Source organism: Rosa chinensis, chromosome 4 (genome assembly GCF_002994745.2).
Source record: "Rosa chinensis cultivar Old Blush chromosome 4, RchiOBHm-V2, whole genome shotgun sequence".
NCBI classification, from domain to species: domain Eukaryota; kingdom Viridiplantae; phylum Streptophyta; class Magnoliopsida; order Rosales; family Rosaceae; genus Rosa; species Rosa chinensis.
The window spans coordinates 2,672,012-2,688,189 of record NC_037091.1 but is presented as its reverse complement, the minus strand read 5'-3'; the positions used below and the strand labels follow the sequence as shown (position 1 = coordinate 2,688,189).

Genomic DNA, 16,178 nt, shown 5'->3' with positions numbered 1-16,178 from the left:
AGATCTTTGATTTGAGTCTAATATTGAATATATTTGGACTAAATTATCTTAATACAAAATAATGAATTATACCACTTTTTTCAATTATGCCTTATGGCTTTTGGCTTACCGTGGGAAACTTTTGCTATGCTATTTAAAGGTTTCAAGGAATATTCCTTGATGGTAAGCCATATAAGGTGATATAGCAGGCCAATTATAGCTTGTTGTGGCAGATGCTCTAAGAGGTAAATGGTTAGCCCAAAAAATTGGGCTGTTTTTAGCCGAACCAAACCGAATCACCTCAGTTTCATGATTTCCGACATTGTAACAGTAGAAAGGCCAAAAATTAGCCAGAATCCAACCAGTAGTTGTCGCCTAAATCAATTATCATTACTTGAGAACTAGTTGCATCCATAACAAATTAATGTAATATGATTGATAGTAGACGTGTTTTTCATAATTTTCAGCGTTGAAACTCACGCATATGACGTGATCAAAATCCACATATTATAGGGCTACATGTCATATGGTTGAACTTCAAGGCATGGTTAAAGATCCCACGGATGAATGCAGTATAACTAATGATGTCTGAGGTCTAAGAATTGGTTACATCCATAGCATAGGAATGTAATACAATTGACAGGTAAGTAAACTTTCATCTGTATGTTTCTACGTTGGTCATGTTCACTAAACTCTTCCTCTGAAAGTAGCATTTTCGCATCCAACTCTCACATCTACTACTTTATGCAACATGGACTGGCCTTTACGAAGAGCCTCTCTTTTCTTTTCCTTTTGGTAGAGAAGTAACCTATAGCTTAACAACATAATTTTGAACTTAAGTATTCGTACGTGTACGTGTGTCGGGATTGTAACTCTGTTACAATATTCAATATTGTCTCTACAACTTAAGGTTTCCTATAAACTTTGATCAATCAAGCTTTCCTAAACTCTCGGTTATGTCGCGCGTTTCGGAGATGAGTGTTTTCACTTGTCATTTGAGTCGATTACTCAATGAATTATCAGGTAAGATCCAATCACAATAAATCACATACTGCTGTATGGATTGTTTTTTTAGACATAACTCTTTACCAGTGCTATTGATCCGTAGACTCATGAGCACCCTATTCACACCCATAAAGGAAATAAGGAAACGACTACATGTGACCAAGGTCCTCTGGGCTCCAGGCGCGTGAAGTCTTGTTGTCGCTACTAACTATTGACATGTCACCACAACATGCATGGACTTGTATAGCATAAACTATTTTGACTAGTTGGTTTTAAAATACATCTCTATCTCTATTAAGTCTATTTTAGCTAGCTAAGAATTTATATCATATTTTTAATAATAAAAAATGATTTTAATGTATGAAAAAATTAGGGGTCCTGGATGCAAAAGGATAAACGTAGAGTCTTTTATTTTATTTTTTATTTTTAAATGTTATTCTTCATTTTTGTTCTCCTCATCGGTTCACTTAAATGAATAGTAAGTATGAGAATTTCCTTTTCAGTTTTTTTATTAAATCTCTATAAAACTCAATAAAACGATTATTGTCCCCAATAACTCTCAATAAATACTTTACTGACATTCAATAATAGTTTACTGACCTCAATAAATACTTTTTTGACCCTCAACTAACCCACAACAAACATTTTACTAACCCGAGTTAAAAAAATGAGGAGACCTAGCGCTCTGTTAGGGTTGGGAGAGCGCCGTCTTTGGCCTCTCTGTATCTTACTCTATCAACGATGGAGCAAAATTCAGGCATCGTTCTCGGCGCCGAGACCTTGGCGCACGGATCATACCATGTCGCCTGATAGATCGTGGCTCGCAATCTTACCGGCGACGACCTCTTTTTCTCATATGCTCTCTGATCTTGGCTGTTCTTTTCTGAGGAGGGAAGTGGAGGTGGGGTATCCCTGGATTGGGATGGCACCGAGAGTTCGTCGTCTTCGTCCAATCCGGGCTAGCCTGAAATCGGAGGAAAGTGGTTCCGCTGTGGCAGCGCTGACGCTGTGGCAGCAGTTGGTGGGCCAATTGTGGCCTGGGGTACCCTCTTCCCTTCGGATCCATTCTGATCGTGCTCAATGGGGAGAAGCAATGGCGACATTGCCTTTTCGGATCAGGATGGCCACGAGAATCGGGCGTCTTCTGCTATCTTGGGCACGGTTCAAGTCGACGGTGAGGGGTCGGATTTCGATCCAGCTTCCTAGAGCGTTGGAGCGGCGATCGAGGTGGTGCAGCGCCTGGGTTTTGGGCTGGACCTGCTCTACTTCTGGTGGAGGCTGGTGGAGTTCCGTTGGTGGGAGAGGGGTGTGCCTGCTCCGACAACGGACGGTGGAGCACCGGTCAGAGCCGCGATCAAGGTGGGTGCCCAAAGAGGCTTTGGGTGCCCAAAGTAGATCCTGGTGGGCCTGGGCTTCTATTCTGCTGGGTTGCCCAACTAGGGATTTGGGCTGGGTTTTCCTTATTGGGGCTTGGCAGGTGGTGAATGAACCCGAAGCTGTTAGAGTTCGCATTTGGGATCCGGGAGATTTCTTTTGGGCCCTACATTTATCTGCATGCCGGAATTACTTATTCGGTTACTTAGGTAGAAAATTGCTCTCTATTCAGCGCATTATTTTGTGTGGAGTAGGCAAGGTCGGTCACACTACCGGCGGTTCTCTTGATAGAAGGTTACCCTCTATTCGACGCATATCTTTGCGTGGAAGTATGGTTGACCATACTATTGGTCCCGTTTTACATAGCCCGGACTCGGTCCGGTGCTTCATCAAATGCTTAATTGCATCCCTCCGCACCCTTGTTAGGTTTTATTTCTGATGCTTTGTTGCATCTAGTATTTCTTTTGTTATTTTATATTTTGATGTAGTTTCTACATCTATCAGTTGTAATTTTTATTCTGTTTCTTATTAATAAAATTGAGTTGACAGTTTCTCAAAAAAAAAAAAAACATTTTATTAACCCTCAATCAACCCTTTTTTTGTCTTTATCGAGAGAAGATTACAAGAAAAACATTCTTATTGGAAAATCCAGGGATTATGTACAATGACGAAAAAAACTAAGAGAGATATTAGGTCTTTTAGTGTTAAAAAAAAATAAAATAAAAAATAATAATAATTATTTAGCAACCTTGGAAAGCTGAGAAGTGTAGACAGAATTTAGCACCCTTATTATTGCACACCCTTACGCGCACTAGTTGAGACCCTTACATGCCTAAGTTGGTGAGTGTTTTAGTACTTGTGAGTGTAGGCAGAATTAATTGTTTTTCTCGAATGTTCACCTCACCAAGTATTTATAGGTTAGCTTGAGCGCATCTCAACTAGTGCGCGTAAGGGTGTGCAAAGTCGCAAGTCATGCGTTAGTGAATCCATTACGCCACTCTCAAGGCAATGTGAGGAACTGCTTCCCACTTGCTACGGATTCGACTGAGTTGACTAATTCCACTGACCGGTTTTCACCTTATCCAGATCCACCTCGAGGCTCAAAGTTCCCTAAATAGATTAGCCGTCTCTCTTGATCCATCTCTTGACTAGAACATGATTTCATCTCACCTAGATCTCCATTAAGAGGATTTCACCTCATCTAGACCATCTTGAATGGATTTCACCTCACCTAGATCTGCCTTGAAGAGATCTCGCCTCCAGAATCTCCAAAACACGTCGAGATACTTCTCCTTCAGCCCATTTCTTGATGATTGAGGACCCATTATTTCTCATTTCTTGATTAGAAACCTATTCTAAAATTGTACACCCACAAAGCTAGAACAAAGAATCCACAAGAATTATATTTCATATGGACAACCAGTTCATGGTTACATGGATGGGAATAGGCTCTGTGGTGAGTGCTAACTAAAATTTAGGATCATAGTCTGATATAGCTGAATAATTTGGACTTCACCCATTATTTGCATGGTTGTTCTATCCAATTTTGTGTTCAATAAACTTGTCATTGTGTTGCTCAAGAATTTTCCATTTCCTGTACAAGCAAACTCTAATAATCAATCAGAATCTATGCAACTTTTTACCTGATGTCCTGAAGAACAAGCTAGAACTATATATATATATATATATATATATATATATATATATATATCCTCTTGCAAGTGGCTTTAAAATTAATCAAACTTCTAATCACAAGTAAATCGAATGCCAAAAGAAATTGAAGAATCAAAACTCAAGCATGCTCGAATTGACCATGCAACTACAAGCTCTATATATCTCTACCTGCTCTGCCGTGTGAGGGTGTGTGACTTTAATATCTGACTTCTCAAATAAAGGAGGAACAAAGAGATACAATGGTGACATTCAATATACAACTAGCAATCTACTTGAATTGTTCTGCATCAAGACCAATTTTTGTTTAACAATATCCATGTTAAATAACTTGAAAAAAATGCAAAAGAATATGTATCTTTATCTCCGTTCAACAGTGTATCTCTATACATATATTAATTTAAAGATTGACAATGGAACTGGTAAAAACCGTGTGTTTGGTAGGATCAGCTGCCAAATTTCCTTCCAACCCTCTTTAGATGTCTACAAGAAAGAAGCACCTCTATCCTTTCCATGGAATTATCATGCATGCCGGTGCATCTTGCATGAAGAACATTCTTGTCACCTACTAATTATCAAAAAGTCAATTAAATTTAATTAAAGAGATTTTAGGTAGCAATGTGGGTTTAATTATTTAAGAAGACTCAAAACCCATATATAAACTCCAATCCTAAACTTCATATGAGCATACTTAATTGTGTAGCACTACATTCTTTAAAATGAAATCTCCAAATCTCACTCTATCCATTTTGATCATTCTCTCTATCACCTTCATCTCCAAACCCTCGCACCAAGTTTCTCATTCCCCTCAAACCTTTCCCGTTAATGCTAGACTTCAAAAGGCTTACCAAGCTCTCCAAGCATGGAAACATGCCATCACCTCAGACCCGAACAACTTCACCGCCAACTGGTGCGGCCCAAACGTATGCAGCTACACCGGAGTCTACTGTGCACAGGCCCTTGATGACCCTCACATCACTACCGTGGCTGGAGTAGACCTAAACCACGCCAACATAGCTGGTTCATTGCCTGAAGAACTCGGCCTCTTAGTCGACATAGCTGTCGTGCACATAAACTCAAACAAGTTCTGTGGCACCATTCCTTCTAGCTTTCGTGGTCTTTATCTTCTTTATGAGCTTGATATTAGTAATAACCAATTCTCAGGTCCATTTCCTTCATCTGTTCTTTGCCTTCCTTCGCTCAAGTACTTAGATATTAGATACAACAACTTTGAAGGTCGAATTCCTCCTGCCCTTTTCGATTTAAAACTCGATGCCTTGTTCCTTAACAACAACAAGTTCCAATGTTCATTGCCTCAAAACATCGGCAACTCCTCAGTCTCCGTGATCGTGTTAGCAAACAACGACTTCAAAGGTGGATTTCCTTCAAGTCTGGCCAAAATGAAGGATACATTAAACGAAGTTATACTCACGAATAGTGGACTAGAAGGGTGTTTGCCTTCGAATATTGGGTGCTTGGACAAATTGACAGTATTTGATGTAAGCAACAATAAGTTGGACGGTTCATTGCCGGAGTCAATGGGTGGGATGAAGAGCTTGGAGCAACTGAATGTGGCAAATAACGGATTTTCTGGGCAGATTCCGGCAAGTGTTTGCTCTTTGCATAAGTTGGAGAGCTTTAACTCTTCAAATAACTACTTCTGTGGTCAACCAGAGATGTGTGTGAGGTTGAAAGAAACAGATGATAGGAGGAATTGCATACCATATAGGCCACTCCAGAGATCAGCAAAAGAATGTGCCGCATTTCATTCCCATAATAATTTGGCCAACTGTGGAGCGTAACCACCAGTCCACCACCCCACCTCGGTCGACAAAGAATGAAGTTCGATTACTAGTTTTCTTGTTGAGCAGTACAATATGAAACTGAAACACAATATTTGTTCAAATATATTGCTTAATTACAAAGGAATTCTCTTTTTAAATATAATAGTTATGAACTTATGACCAGTATTATTACATATCTTTGTTCTTAATTTCGTTGTTGTGGGATAGAATGTGAATTAGTCTTTAGCCTAATGATTTAGAGAGATGCTGCTCGACCTTGAGCTAGTTGGTATTTCATACTTTGGTAGTTTGGTGGAGCACCGAGCGCCCGACTAGTAGTATAAATGTATTATTTGTCACAACTCACAAGCTTGTAATGACTAGTGACCACTAATTTGATAATACTATTGACATATCAAATTAATTACATGTAAGGTCATTTTGTTAATAGATCAATAATCAAGTATAATCTTCTATGAGAGAATCAACCAAAATAGACGAAGCAATAAAAGAACTTTATCCTACATAACCACGCAAATCCAATATAATATGTTAGTACCAAAAAATTCATTAGAAGTTCTTCTCACCTATTTTTGGTGACTGGAGTGAGAGTAAAGGCTTCTTAATCAAGAAGTTGTTTCTATTCCATCGGAATTTCAATCGGCACTGGCAAGTCAAGTTGAAAGAGGGAGTACATGCAAAAAGTTTATGGAGCGAGTGTTTAAGTTGTAATAAGTGGAGTAGAGGTTGATTGCTTTACCTCGATTGTTCACCTTACTAAGTGTTTATAGGTGATCGAGCTTAAGCGGATATCATAGTTAATGCGCATAGTGATGTGCAACTTCCACAAGTAGGCATTAGTAGGTCCATAACATCACCCTTAAGATGAAGTAGGTGAGTGTTTCTCGCTTGTTACAGATTTGGTCGAGCTGACTTGATCCGCCTTGTTCAGAGATACACCTTGAGGGGATTTTGTCCTGAGGAATTTCTCAGATAGGATAAGCCACCTCCCTCTTAGTCAATTTCTTGACTGGAGCCTGATTCCACATGACTTGGATCCGCTTTATCGAGATCTACTCGAGGGGATTTCTGTTAGCGTGAGTCATAGCTTAACATTAGAAATATAATATATTGTAATTATATCGTAGTTAGTACTTACCTTTTCTATGTGTGGTAGAGAGTAGAGACGCAAGTCAATTGTATTCCTGTAATTCTCTTTATATACCTCCACTGTGAGATGAATAAGATATCTGAAAATTCATTCTCAACCTTGCTTTATTTGACTTGGTATCAGAGCAAAGATCCGAAAATGACTTTGTCTCGTCTTTTCCTTTAGTCTTCTCTCAATCCAAAGAAGATAGTTATATTTTGAACCCATTTATTTGGGTCGGTCTCTGTACGATGTCGCTCTCCACCTTGGCAGACGTCAATCTCTCTTCCAGGTCGGCTTCGTCTTCAACCAAGAGACCGCTGGTGCTCTCCGCCTGTCCAGGTTGACTTTGTCGTTCATCCAAGGACGACCGTCCAACCATCTTTGCACACAACCATCTTCATCGTCCAGTTGCTCACCTGCCAAGACCGGCGATCTTTTCAATACAGATCGCCTTCGTCTTCAGCCTAGACTCTCCAAGCCGCTCCAATCCCAGTCGCAGTTCTCGTCCCATCGCTTTGCCCAGACCAGACCCAGCAAGTTACTTTGGGCACCCACCTAAAGATCGATTCTCCAGATCTGTTTTTTCTAGATCGTGATCCTCTTCTCCGCCACGTTCTTTTCGTCAGCCTTCACACCGGCCGTGCCCAGACGACCCACCTTTGGTTGTCTGCTCCAATCTTCGGGCTAGAACAGCAGTAAGCAAATCGCAACCCAAATCGATCGGACTCAACTCGGTCAACTCAACCCAGTCGACTCAACTCGGTCAACTCGACCCAGTCGACTCAACCTGGTCAAACTCCAACAGGTTCCAAAAAAAAAAAAAAAAAGGAAAATAAGAATCTGTTATTATTTTTGGAGCCGTTTCTGTTCTTATTTCCGCTACATACTTTGGGTTTTGTGTGTTTTTTGCTATTGTACTATTGCAATGGGTGGTGATGACAGTCAAAGTTCTAAGGCCAATGAGATGCAAAAGGTTGAGGTCTCTGTCAAGAGCTCAGAAGGTGGTTCTTTCAGGGGTACCAAACTCACTGGTACCAATTTCCGAACATGGAAGAAGATTATGTCAGTTTATCTCCGTGGAATTCACAAAATGGGGCATGTGACTGGAACAATCAAGGCTCCTAGGGAAGATGATGGGGAGGCCTATGCTAAGTGGGAAGATGATGATGGGTTTGTAATGTCAATTCTATTTCGAGCGATGACTGATGATGTGCTACAGATGGTGGAAGAATGTGAAACTGCTGAGGCGATATGGAAGACATTGGGGGATTTGTATACCAACGAGTCTGATTTTATACAGGTTCATGAATTGATGTGTAAAGCTGCTAGTATGCAACAGAATGGGCAACCAGTAGCTATGTATTTCACCAAGCTGAAGAATGTATGGGCTGAAATTGATCAGAAGCGTCCTTGCAAGATCAAGAATCAAGAAGATTTTGTGTGGTACCAGAAGGAGAAAGAGCTAGAAAGGGTTCATGTATTCCTGAGAGGGCTTGATGAGTAGCATAGCAGTGCCAAGGGAGAATTGCTTAGAATGACAGACCTGCCTAGTTTGAACACGGCTTTTACATACATCCATAAAGATGAGTCTCAGCAGGAGAGTGTCAAACATGCACAGGTTGAAGTATCTAGCCTAGCCATTCAGGCCCAGTCATCGGCACCGTTCCTTCATCAGCAGAGTTTAGCCCCACTTCTTCAGCAAGGTTTCCACAAGGCTTCACCAACCGCACTCGTCCTCAATGTTCTTATTGCAACGACCTTGGGCATGGTCGGGAGACTTGTTGGAAGTTGAACCCACACCTTAAACCTAAAAAGCAAGGCTATCGTCCTAAGGCGAAAGCAGCTGCTATTCAATTGGTCCAAGAACCAGATTTCTATGGCGTGGTTGGCCAAGATCATCATACAGCAGGTGGAGTTACTCCTACAGCCTCTATAGCTGGTCGAGGTAAAATTGGGATGGCTTTAAAGGTTTCTAACTTTGTTGGTTCTGATACATGGATTATTGATTCTGGTGCCTCCGATCATATGACTTATGACAAATCATATTTTACTGAATTGTTTTCCCCACCAGTGTCCTATGTAACCAATGCCAATGGTGAGGCCTTTCCTGTGTTAGGGTTAGGGTCAGTTCGTATTACTCTCACTTTAGAACTTCATAATGTGTTATATGTGCCTGACTTGTCTCCACCTCTTGAAGAAGTAGCTCTAAACATCCACGCACCAGTTTATATGGCTAAAAATGAAGTTGAAGACACAACTGCCCCTCCTGCCATCGCTTCTACCCCTGACCCACAGCTTCTTGGTACTGAAGATCACTCATTTGAGGTATGTCCACCCACTAGTACTAGCAGTAGTGAGGCTAATGTTGAGTAATATGTGTTACCAAATGGGACCACTCGGGGTCAATCAACCAAAAGATATGAACCTACTCTTGCTGCCAAATCAAAATACCCAGTAGCCAATTATATGTCCACTAGGAAGTTGTCTAAGTCATATGAATCATTTTTGAATCAAATATCTGCTGTGCCAGTACCTAACAAAGTGCAGGATGCGTTGGGGAATCCAAAGTGGAGGAAGGCAATTGCAAAAGAACAATACTTGGCAGCTTGTGCCTCCACCACAAGGCAAGAAGGCTGTAGGTTGTCGTTGGGTGTTTACCGTGAAGCATAATGCAGATGGATCAGTGAATCGGTACAAAGCACCCCTTATAGCAAAGGGGTTTACTCAGATGTATGGTATAGACTATGATGAAACGTTTGTCCCTGTTGCCAAGATGAACACTATTCGGGTTCTGCTCTCATTTGCTGCTAGTTTAAACAGGCCACTCCGACAGTTTGATGTCAAGAATGCATTTCTTCATGGAGAGTTAGCCGAGGAAGTGTACATGAGCCTTCCACCTGGGTATGTAGTTGCTTCTCCTGGTGATTTTGTCTGCAGATTGAGAAAATCTCTGTATGGTCTCAAACAGTCACCTCGTGCTTGGTTTGGAAGATTTTCACAATTCATGCGGAAGGTTGGTTACAGACATAGCAATTCAGACCATACCTTGGATCTCAAGCATCAACAAAGGAAGGTAACAGCTCTAATTATTTATGTGGATGATATGGTAATCACTAGCAATAATACTGTTGAGATGGATAGGCTACAGAGACAGCTAGCCTCTGAATTTGAGATGAAGGACTTGGGTGAACTTAAGTACTTCTTAGGAATTGAGGTAGCCAGGGGGAGAGAAGGGATCTACTTGTGCCAAAGGAAGTACGTTCTTGACTTGCTAGCAGAGACAGGTTTGTTGGATTGCAGACCTATTGATACTCCTATTGAGCAGAATCATTGTTTAGCTGAGTATCTAGATCAGGTTCCTACTAATTGAGCTCGCTATCAGAGGTTGGTTGGGCGCTTGATTTATTTAGCTCATACTAGACTAGATGTTGCATATGCAGTAAGTGTGGTGAGTCAGTTCATGCATAACCCGAGTGAGAGTCACATGGATGCTGTTATGAGGATTTTGAAATACTTTAAGTCAGCTCCAGGAAGGGGAGTACTGTTTTCTAAACACAACAATGTTCTTGAGGTTTGTGGCTTCACAGATGCAGATTTGGCTGGAAATATTACAGACAAGAGGTCGACATCTGGTTACTTTACCTTTGTGGGAGGTAATTTGGTTACATGGAAGAGTAAGAAACAGAAAGTTGTGGCATGTTCTAGTGTTGAGGCTGAGTATAGAGGTATGGCTCACGGAGTGTGTGAATTGCTGTGGCTGAGGAATCTGTTACGCGATCTGGGTTTCAAACTCAAAAGTACCATGCAGTTGTATTGCGACAACAAGGCAGCTATTGACATATCACAGAATCCAGTACAGCATGATCGTACTAAGCACATGGAGGTTGATCGTCACTTTATAAAGGAGAAGCTAGATGCCAAAATGATTAGCTTTCCTTTTGTTCCAACTGAAGAGCAACTTGCAGATATACTTACCAAAGGAGTTTCCAAGAAGGTGTTTTATGACTCACTAAGCAAGTTGGGCATGGTTGATGTGTATACGCCAACTTGAGGGGGAGTGTTAGCGTGAGTCATAGCTTAACATTAGGAATATAATATATTGTAATTATATCGTAGTTAGTACTTACCTTTTCTATGTGTGGTAAAGAGTAGAGCTGTAAGTTAATTGTATTCCTGTAATCCTCTTTATATACCTCCACTGTGAGATGAATAGGATATCTGAAAATTCATTCTCAACCTTGCTTTATTTGACTATTTCATCTTGAGGAATTTCTTAGATAGGTTGAGCCACCTCCCTTTCGACTAATTTCTTGACTAGAACTCGATTCCGTGCATTTGCCTCAAGGGGTTTCACTTCGAGGAATTTTCCAAATAGATTGAGCTACCTTTGTCTCGACCCATTTTTTTTTACGAGAACCTGATTCCGCTTTATCCAGATTCATCCTAAATGGATCCATCCTCGAGGGAATTTATTAAATAAGTCGGGTTGCTTCTCCAGTTCTCCTCCGACTCATTTCTTAACTAGGAACCTATTTTAAAATTTTACACCTCACACCATAATGCGTGACAACGATTAGAGCCTAAAACGTTTAAGAAAAGTTGTCCCATGTTCTCATAAAATAGCCCCACTGCCCACTGTGCCATGATTGACAAGAGAGGAAGAGAAAGAGCCCGGACCTAGCCGAGGCAATCCAATTAGAAAGAAATCGAACTCAAACCCTACTCAATAGCAAGCCAAGCCTCTTAACCCGTGAGTGCCTTGGATCATGCAGTGCTTAGTAGACAAGGAAATTACAAAAAAAAAAAAAAAAATCTATTGTAATACTGCACCAACCTATACCGAATGTAATTTGCTAGCTTAAAATAATATATATAGATATATATATTTTTTAAAGTCATATTGATTCTTTAGATTAAAAAAAAAAAAAAATTTGAAAAAAAAGAAATAAGATAGTTGGGCCTGTCTGGGGCTACGGACGTGAACGAATTAAACCTAGGCCCGGCCCAGTAATGCGAGGGATCCCATCCTTACATATATCTAAGAATTAGGGTTTCTGTGTCATCGCGCAAAGAGAGAGCTCAGAGCCGCTTCGCTTACTTAGGTCTCTCCCAGTCGCCTCTCTCCGCCACTCCCAACTCTTCCAACCATGGCCGTCGGGTACTCCCTCTCTCTCTCTGTCTATCTCTCTCTCGCTATTCACTGTGACTCCTCATCTCTCTAACAATCCAACTTTGTGTGAAACAGGAAGAACAAGAGAATCTCCAAGGGCAAGAAGGGAGGAAAGAAGAAAGCGTAAGCACAGATCTGACCTTTTTCTTTCTTTCTTTGATTTCTCTCTCTCTCAGTGTATTTGTGTTTTGGATTTCAATCTCTCTTACTTCGATTTTGTTTTGTGAACGAACAGAGCTGATCCTTTTGCCAAGAAGGACTGGTATGACATCAAGGCTCCTTCAATCTTCAACGTCAAGCAGGTCGGAAAGACTCTTGTCACCCGTACTCAGGGTACCAAGGTATTTCTACCTCCCTCTCTATATATCTCTCTATGCTTTTTTCGCTGATTTACGTGTTTCGCTTTTGATAATTTGTTTGATTAAGAAAGCTGGAATGTTTGAGTTGGGTTTTTCATTTCGGCATTTGGAACTGCTTGGGATATTGTTAAACAATACACTGTTATTCCGTGGATTGGATCTGTTCTGCTGTTATTAGCGTTGTTGAAGAGTTTTGTGGTCTCCGTATCGGTTTTGTTTTGGAAAAATGTTATTCATGCTGGTAGTTTTTAAAAGCACGAAGCTCTTTTTGGGATGTTAGTTTAAGAATGAGATTGTTGAAATGGTTTTGGGAGCTTTAAAATCCTTGTTGCTATCAGTTTGAGAGTTTAGTTTTCGTGCTTTTTGTATGATAAAATAGAAGCGAAAGCTGTGTTTTCATGTATGAATAAATTGCTTTGTGTTTGCTATGACTTGGAAGTTGTAAAGCTTATACATTTACGGGAAGTGTGCATAAGCATAACCCCTGCTGAGAACAATTTGTAATAAGCATGTTACTTTGGTATTGACTTGGTTCGTACTTGTTAACAACTGTTTGGATTTTTTTTTTCTTACAGATTGCTTCCGAAGGACTCAAGCACAGAGTCTTTGAGACATCACTTGCTGACCTTCAGGGTGATGAGGAGCATGCTTTCAGAAAGATGCGATTGAGAGCTGAAGATGTTCAAGGAAGGACTGTTCTGACAAACTTCTGGGTATGATCATTTGTCTGCCCGCTTGTATAATGTTTGTGTGGTTTAATTTTAATCTAAATGCCTCTTTATCTTTTATGTGATCTGTTGAATTGCAGGGAATGAACTTCACAACTGACAAGTTGAGATCTTTGGTGCGCAAATGGCAAACCTTGATTGAAGCTCATGTGGATGTGAAGACCACAGACAACTACACACTGAGGATGTTCTGCATTGGATTCACGAAGAGACGTCCTAATCAAGTCAAGAGGACCTGTTATGCTCAGTCTAGCCAGATTAGACAGGTTTTTTTTTTCCTTCTCATTTCTACACTTAAACCATGTGAAAGTTAGATTGTGAATCTTAGTGTTCATGTATTATAGGGTTTTGTATTTGTGGCTGCGATTGACAATGTTTCCTTTGTTTTTGTCAGATCCGCCGCAAGATGACCGAGATCATGGTTGCCCAGGCAACATCTTGTGATCTCAAGGATTTGGTCCGCAAGTTCATTGCTGAGAGTATTGGTAAAGATATTGAGAAGGCAACTACAAGCATCTATCCTCTACAAAATGTCTTCATCAGGAAGGTCAAGATCTTAAAGGCACCCAAGTTCGATCTTGGAAAGCTTATGGAGGTATGTACTTTTATGCTTTCTCTCTTGGTATCAGCATAATATTTATATTCATTGCCCATTCAAAAGCCAGTTTGTATATCCCCACTATACTTAGTTTCACATCAGTTCTATATCACAATTGTTTTAGTACTAGTGTCTGATGAAGACTGTAATCAATACTGATTCATTGCATTGTCCATCTGTTGAATGTAGGTTCATGGTGATGAAGATGTTGGGACCAAGGTTGAGAGGCCTGCTGAAGAAGCAGTCCCTGAGGCACCAGTTGAGATTGTTGGAGCTTAGAAATTGCATGTGTTTAGAGTTTTTCCATTATGTCCCGTGAACCTGAATACCGTGTTACTTGTTGCTTTATGTTCTAGCTTGCGAACTAGAATGTCGTTTTGACTTAAATTTTGTGCTTTAATTCTAAATACCTGAATTTTATTAAATTTTAATTCTAGATCGGCTTTAACTGGTCTTATGTTTTGCATTATTGGTTTGTGACCAAGTTTGGCTGTCACATAATGGTTAAAAAGGTGCTTCCCCTCCGCCACAGTTATTGAAATGGGACCGTAATGAGTTTTTCTTCAAGAGTGGAATACATAAATGTGTTGACAAATGCTGTAGCGCGCTTGCCTTGCAGCATGTGTTTGCATTAGCTGTTCATTTGTTCTGTCTCTTCATCCCAGCATGCATTTACTAAAAGAAAATTGAGATTTCAAAACAGGATGCTTGTTTAAGTCCTGAACACAATCGTAGTAATGCCAGACGTTGCAAAGGATGGAATATCTGTCTTAATATCTAAGTAGATGTGGAACTACAAAACGATCTACGCAGACAGCCGGTCAGTCTCACCCCATTTAAGTCAGGTGGTGCACAACTGGTAATGAAAAGTGTCTTGCACTGCTGAGACTATCAGGATTAATACATAATTGCAATTACAAATTGCCTTGTTTGCACCACGTTTGCCATGTCTTCGTTACTAGTTTCTCTTCTAAAAGCACTGAAAGCATGATTTTGAAGCACCGAACTTCTGCGTCGAACCAAGAAATGCTACCACTACCATCTGCAATGCATATGGGAAAACTCCATAACAGTATGATATTGATACCTTGATCAATTACTAACAGGAACATGTAAAGGAGTGATTGGCAACTGGATTTCAGCATATCAGAGATACCAATTAAGAACACGAGAAAATGGTTGATGTATGAGAAGACTGTTCTCAAGAACTTCTCTGTTTTCACCAATTAAGGGTATGTGAGAATTATACACTTTGAAAAAGTTCTACTACCGAGTTTCTCCATCAATGACTTGGCTTTTATTGTTATTATGGGATAGAAAGAGTGAACGAAGAAGCAGCTTATTATGGTTAGGTAAAACCTAATTCTTACACAGCATCAAAAAGCTAATACAGTTCGATTTTCACCAACAGTCCAAGAAATGATCCACTGAACATAAAACATTGAAGAAAGCATACCAACCATTGACCAGACCAAAAGAAATCCCTTCTATTTAATAAGGTGGACTTATCTTAAAGCTGATGCATTCTGATTGGTTTCCTGCAAATTCTGAGAAAAATTCTCTTCAAGTGTGTACTACTTTATAGTGGTTTACAAATTACAGGCCAGCTCTCTCGGTCACTAGTACCCAAGGATGAAAATCTATTAACAGAATCCCGAAAATCACATCCACGAGGCATTATTTTTTACTGTCATCAACTGGGGTGTAAATCCACTTGAAAATAATATTTTCCATGAATTAGAGAGAGAAACTGGGGCGTAGCATCCAAGGAAAATATTTATTTGAGGATGAGAGAGAGAGAGAGAGTCTTGTCCAATGGTCCAGTGAGTCACAGTAACTTGATAAATAATTACTTTGAGTGGCTTGGATTTATTTCATCACTACATAAGTTAATTAGAGACTACTATTACAAATATGAAAGTAGTTTAATTCAGTCTAAAGTTAAGCTTTTCCTCGCATAATATCCCTATATTTTAAAAGATAGAGACACCATATCGATTTTGCTTTTTTCTCTACAACAGAAGAGAAAAAGAACGAAGAAAGGGGAAAATGTAGGTATATGCTCTTTGCCCACTATATTGTTCCTAGAAATCTCGATTTTGATCTCTTGCTGTAAAATTGAAGTTTAAACCTAGTTTTCATTGAACAAGAAACATATTCTATCAAATGTTTGTACTAGGTCGAATATAATGATCAGATCAGATCATAACTACTCTATACCACGCCTCTTCTCTCTGCATATTAGTGCCATATATTTTTTACAAACTATGATTATATATAGCATGATATTATTGTCTTACAATAATCATGTAAATTTTTGTTTGGCTATAATCAAACTCTTTCTTACAGTTTAGCAT

General features: G+C 39.9%; 2 protein-coding genes across 2 annotated transcripts; both read left to right on the top strand.

Annotated features, from left to right (window-relative positions):
- The first annotated feature begins 4,710 nt into the window (after window positions 1-4,710).
- Window positions 4,711-5,997, top strand: LOC112200512 (leucine-rich repeat extensin-like protein 6). The gene has a single exon (XM_024341551.2). It carries the CDS (start codon window positions 4,749-4,751, stop codon window positions 5,829-5,831), a length of 1,083 nt encoding a protein of 360 aa, XP_024197319.1. The 5' UTR covers window positions 4,711-4,748; the 3' UTR covers window positions 5,832-5,997.
- Window positions 5,998-12,011: 6,014 nt separating this feature from the next.
- Window positions 12,012-14,290, top strand: LOC112200662 (40S ribosomal protein S3a). Its single transcript, XM_024341678.2, has 7 exons — window positions 12,012-12,124; window positions 12,212-12,259; window positions 12,372-12,477; window positions 13,071-13,208; window positions 13,304-13,489; window positions 13,618-13,818; window positions 14,011-14,290. Exons 1-7 carry the CDS (start codon window positions 12,114-12,116, stop codon window positions 14,098-14,100), a joined length of 780 nt encoding a protein of 259 aa, XP_024197446.1. The 5' UTR covers window positions 12,012-12,113; the 3' UTR covers window positions 14,101-14,290.
- Window positions 14,291-16,178: the final 1,888 nt, after the last annotated feature.

What these genes read in the sequence shown, in the direction of transcription:
- LOC112200512 (XM_024341551.2), top strand. Translation starts at nt 4,749, where the DNA reads ATGAAATCTCCAAATCTCACTCTATCCATTTTGATCATTCTCTCTATC.
- LOC112200662 (XM_024341678.2), top strand. An exon ending in CTGTTCTGACAAACTTCTGG is followed by an intron (nt 13,209 to 13,303) that starts GTATGATCATTT and finishes GTTGAATTGCAG; the next exon opens with GGAATGAACTTCACAACTGA. An exon ending in ATCTTGGAAAGCTTATGGAG is followed by an intron (nt 13,819 to 14,010) that starts GTATGTACTTTT and finishes TGTTGAATGTAG; the next exon opens with GTTCATGGTGATGAAGATGT.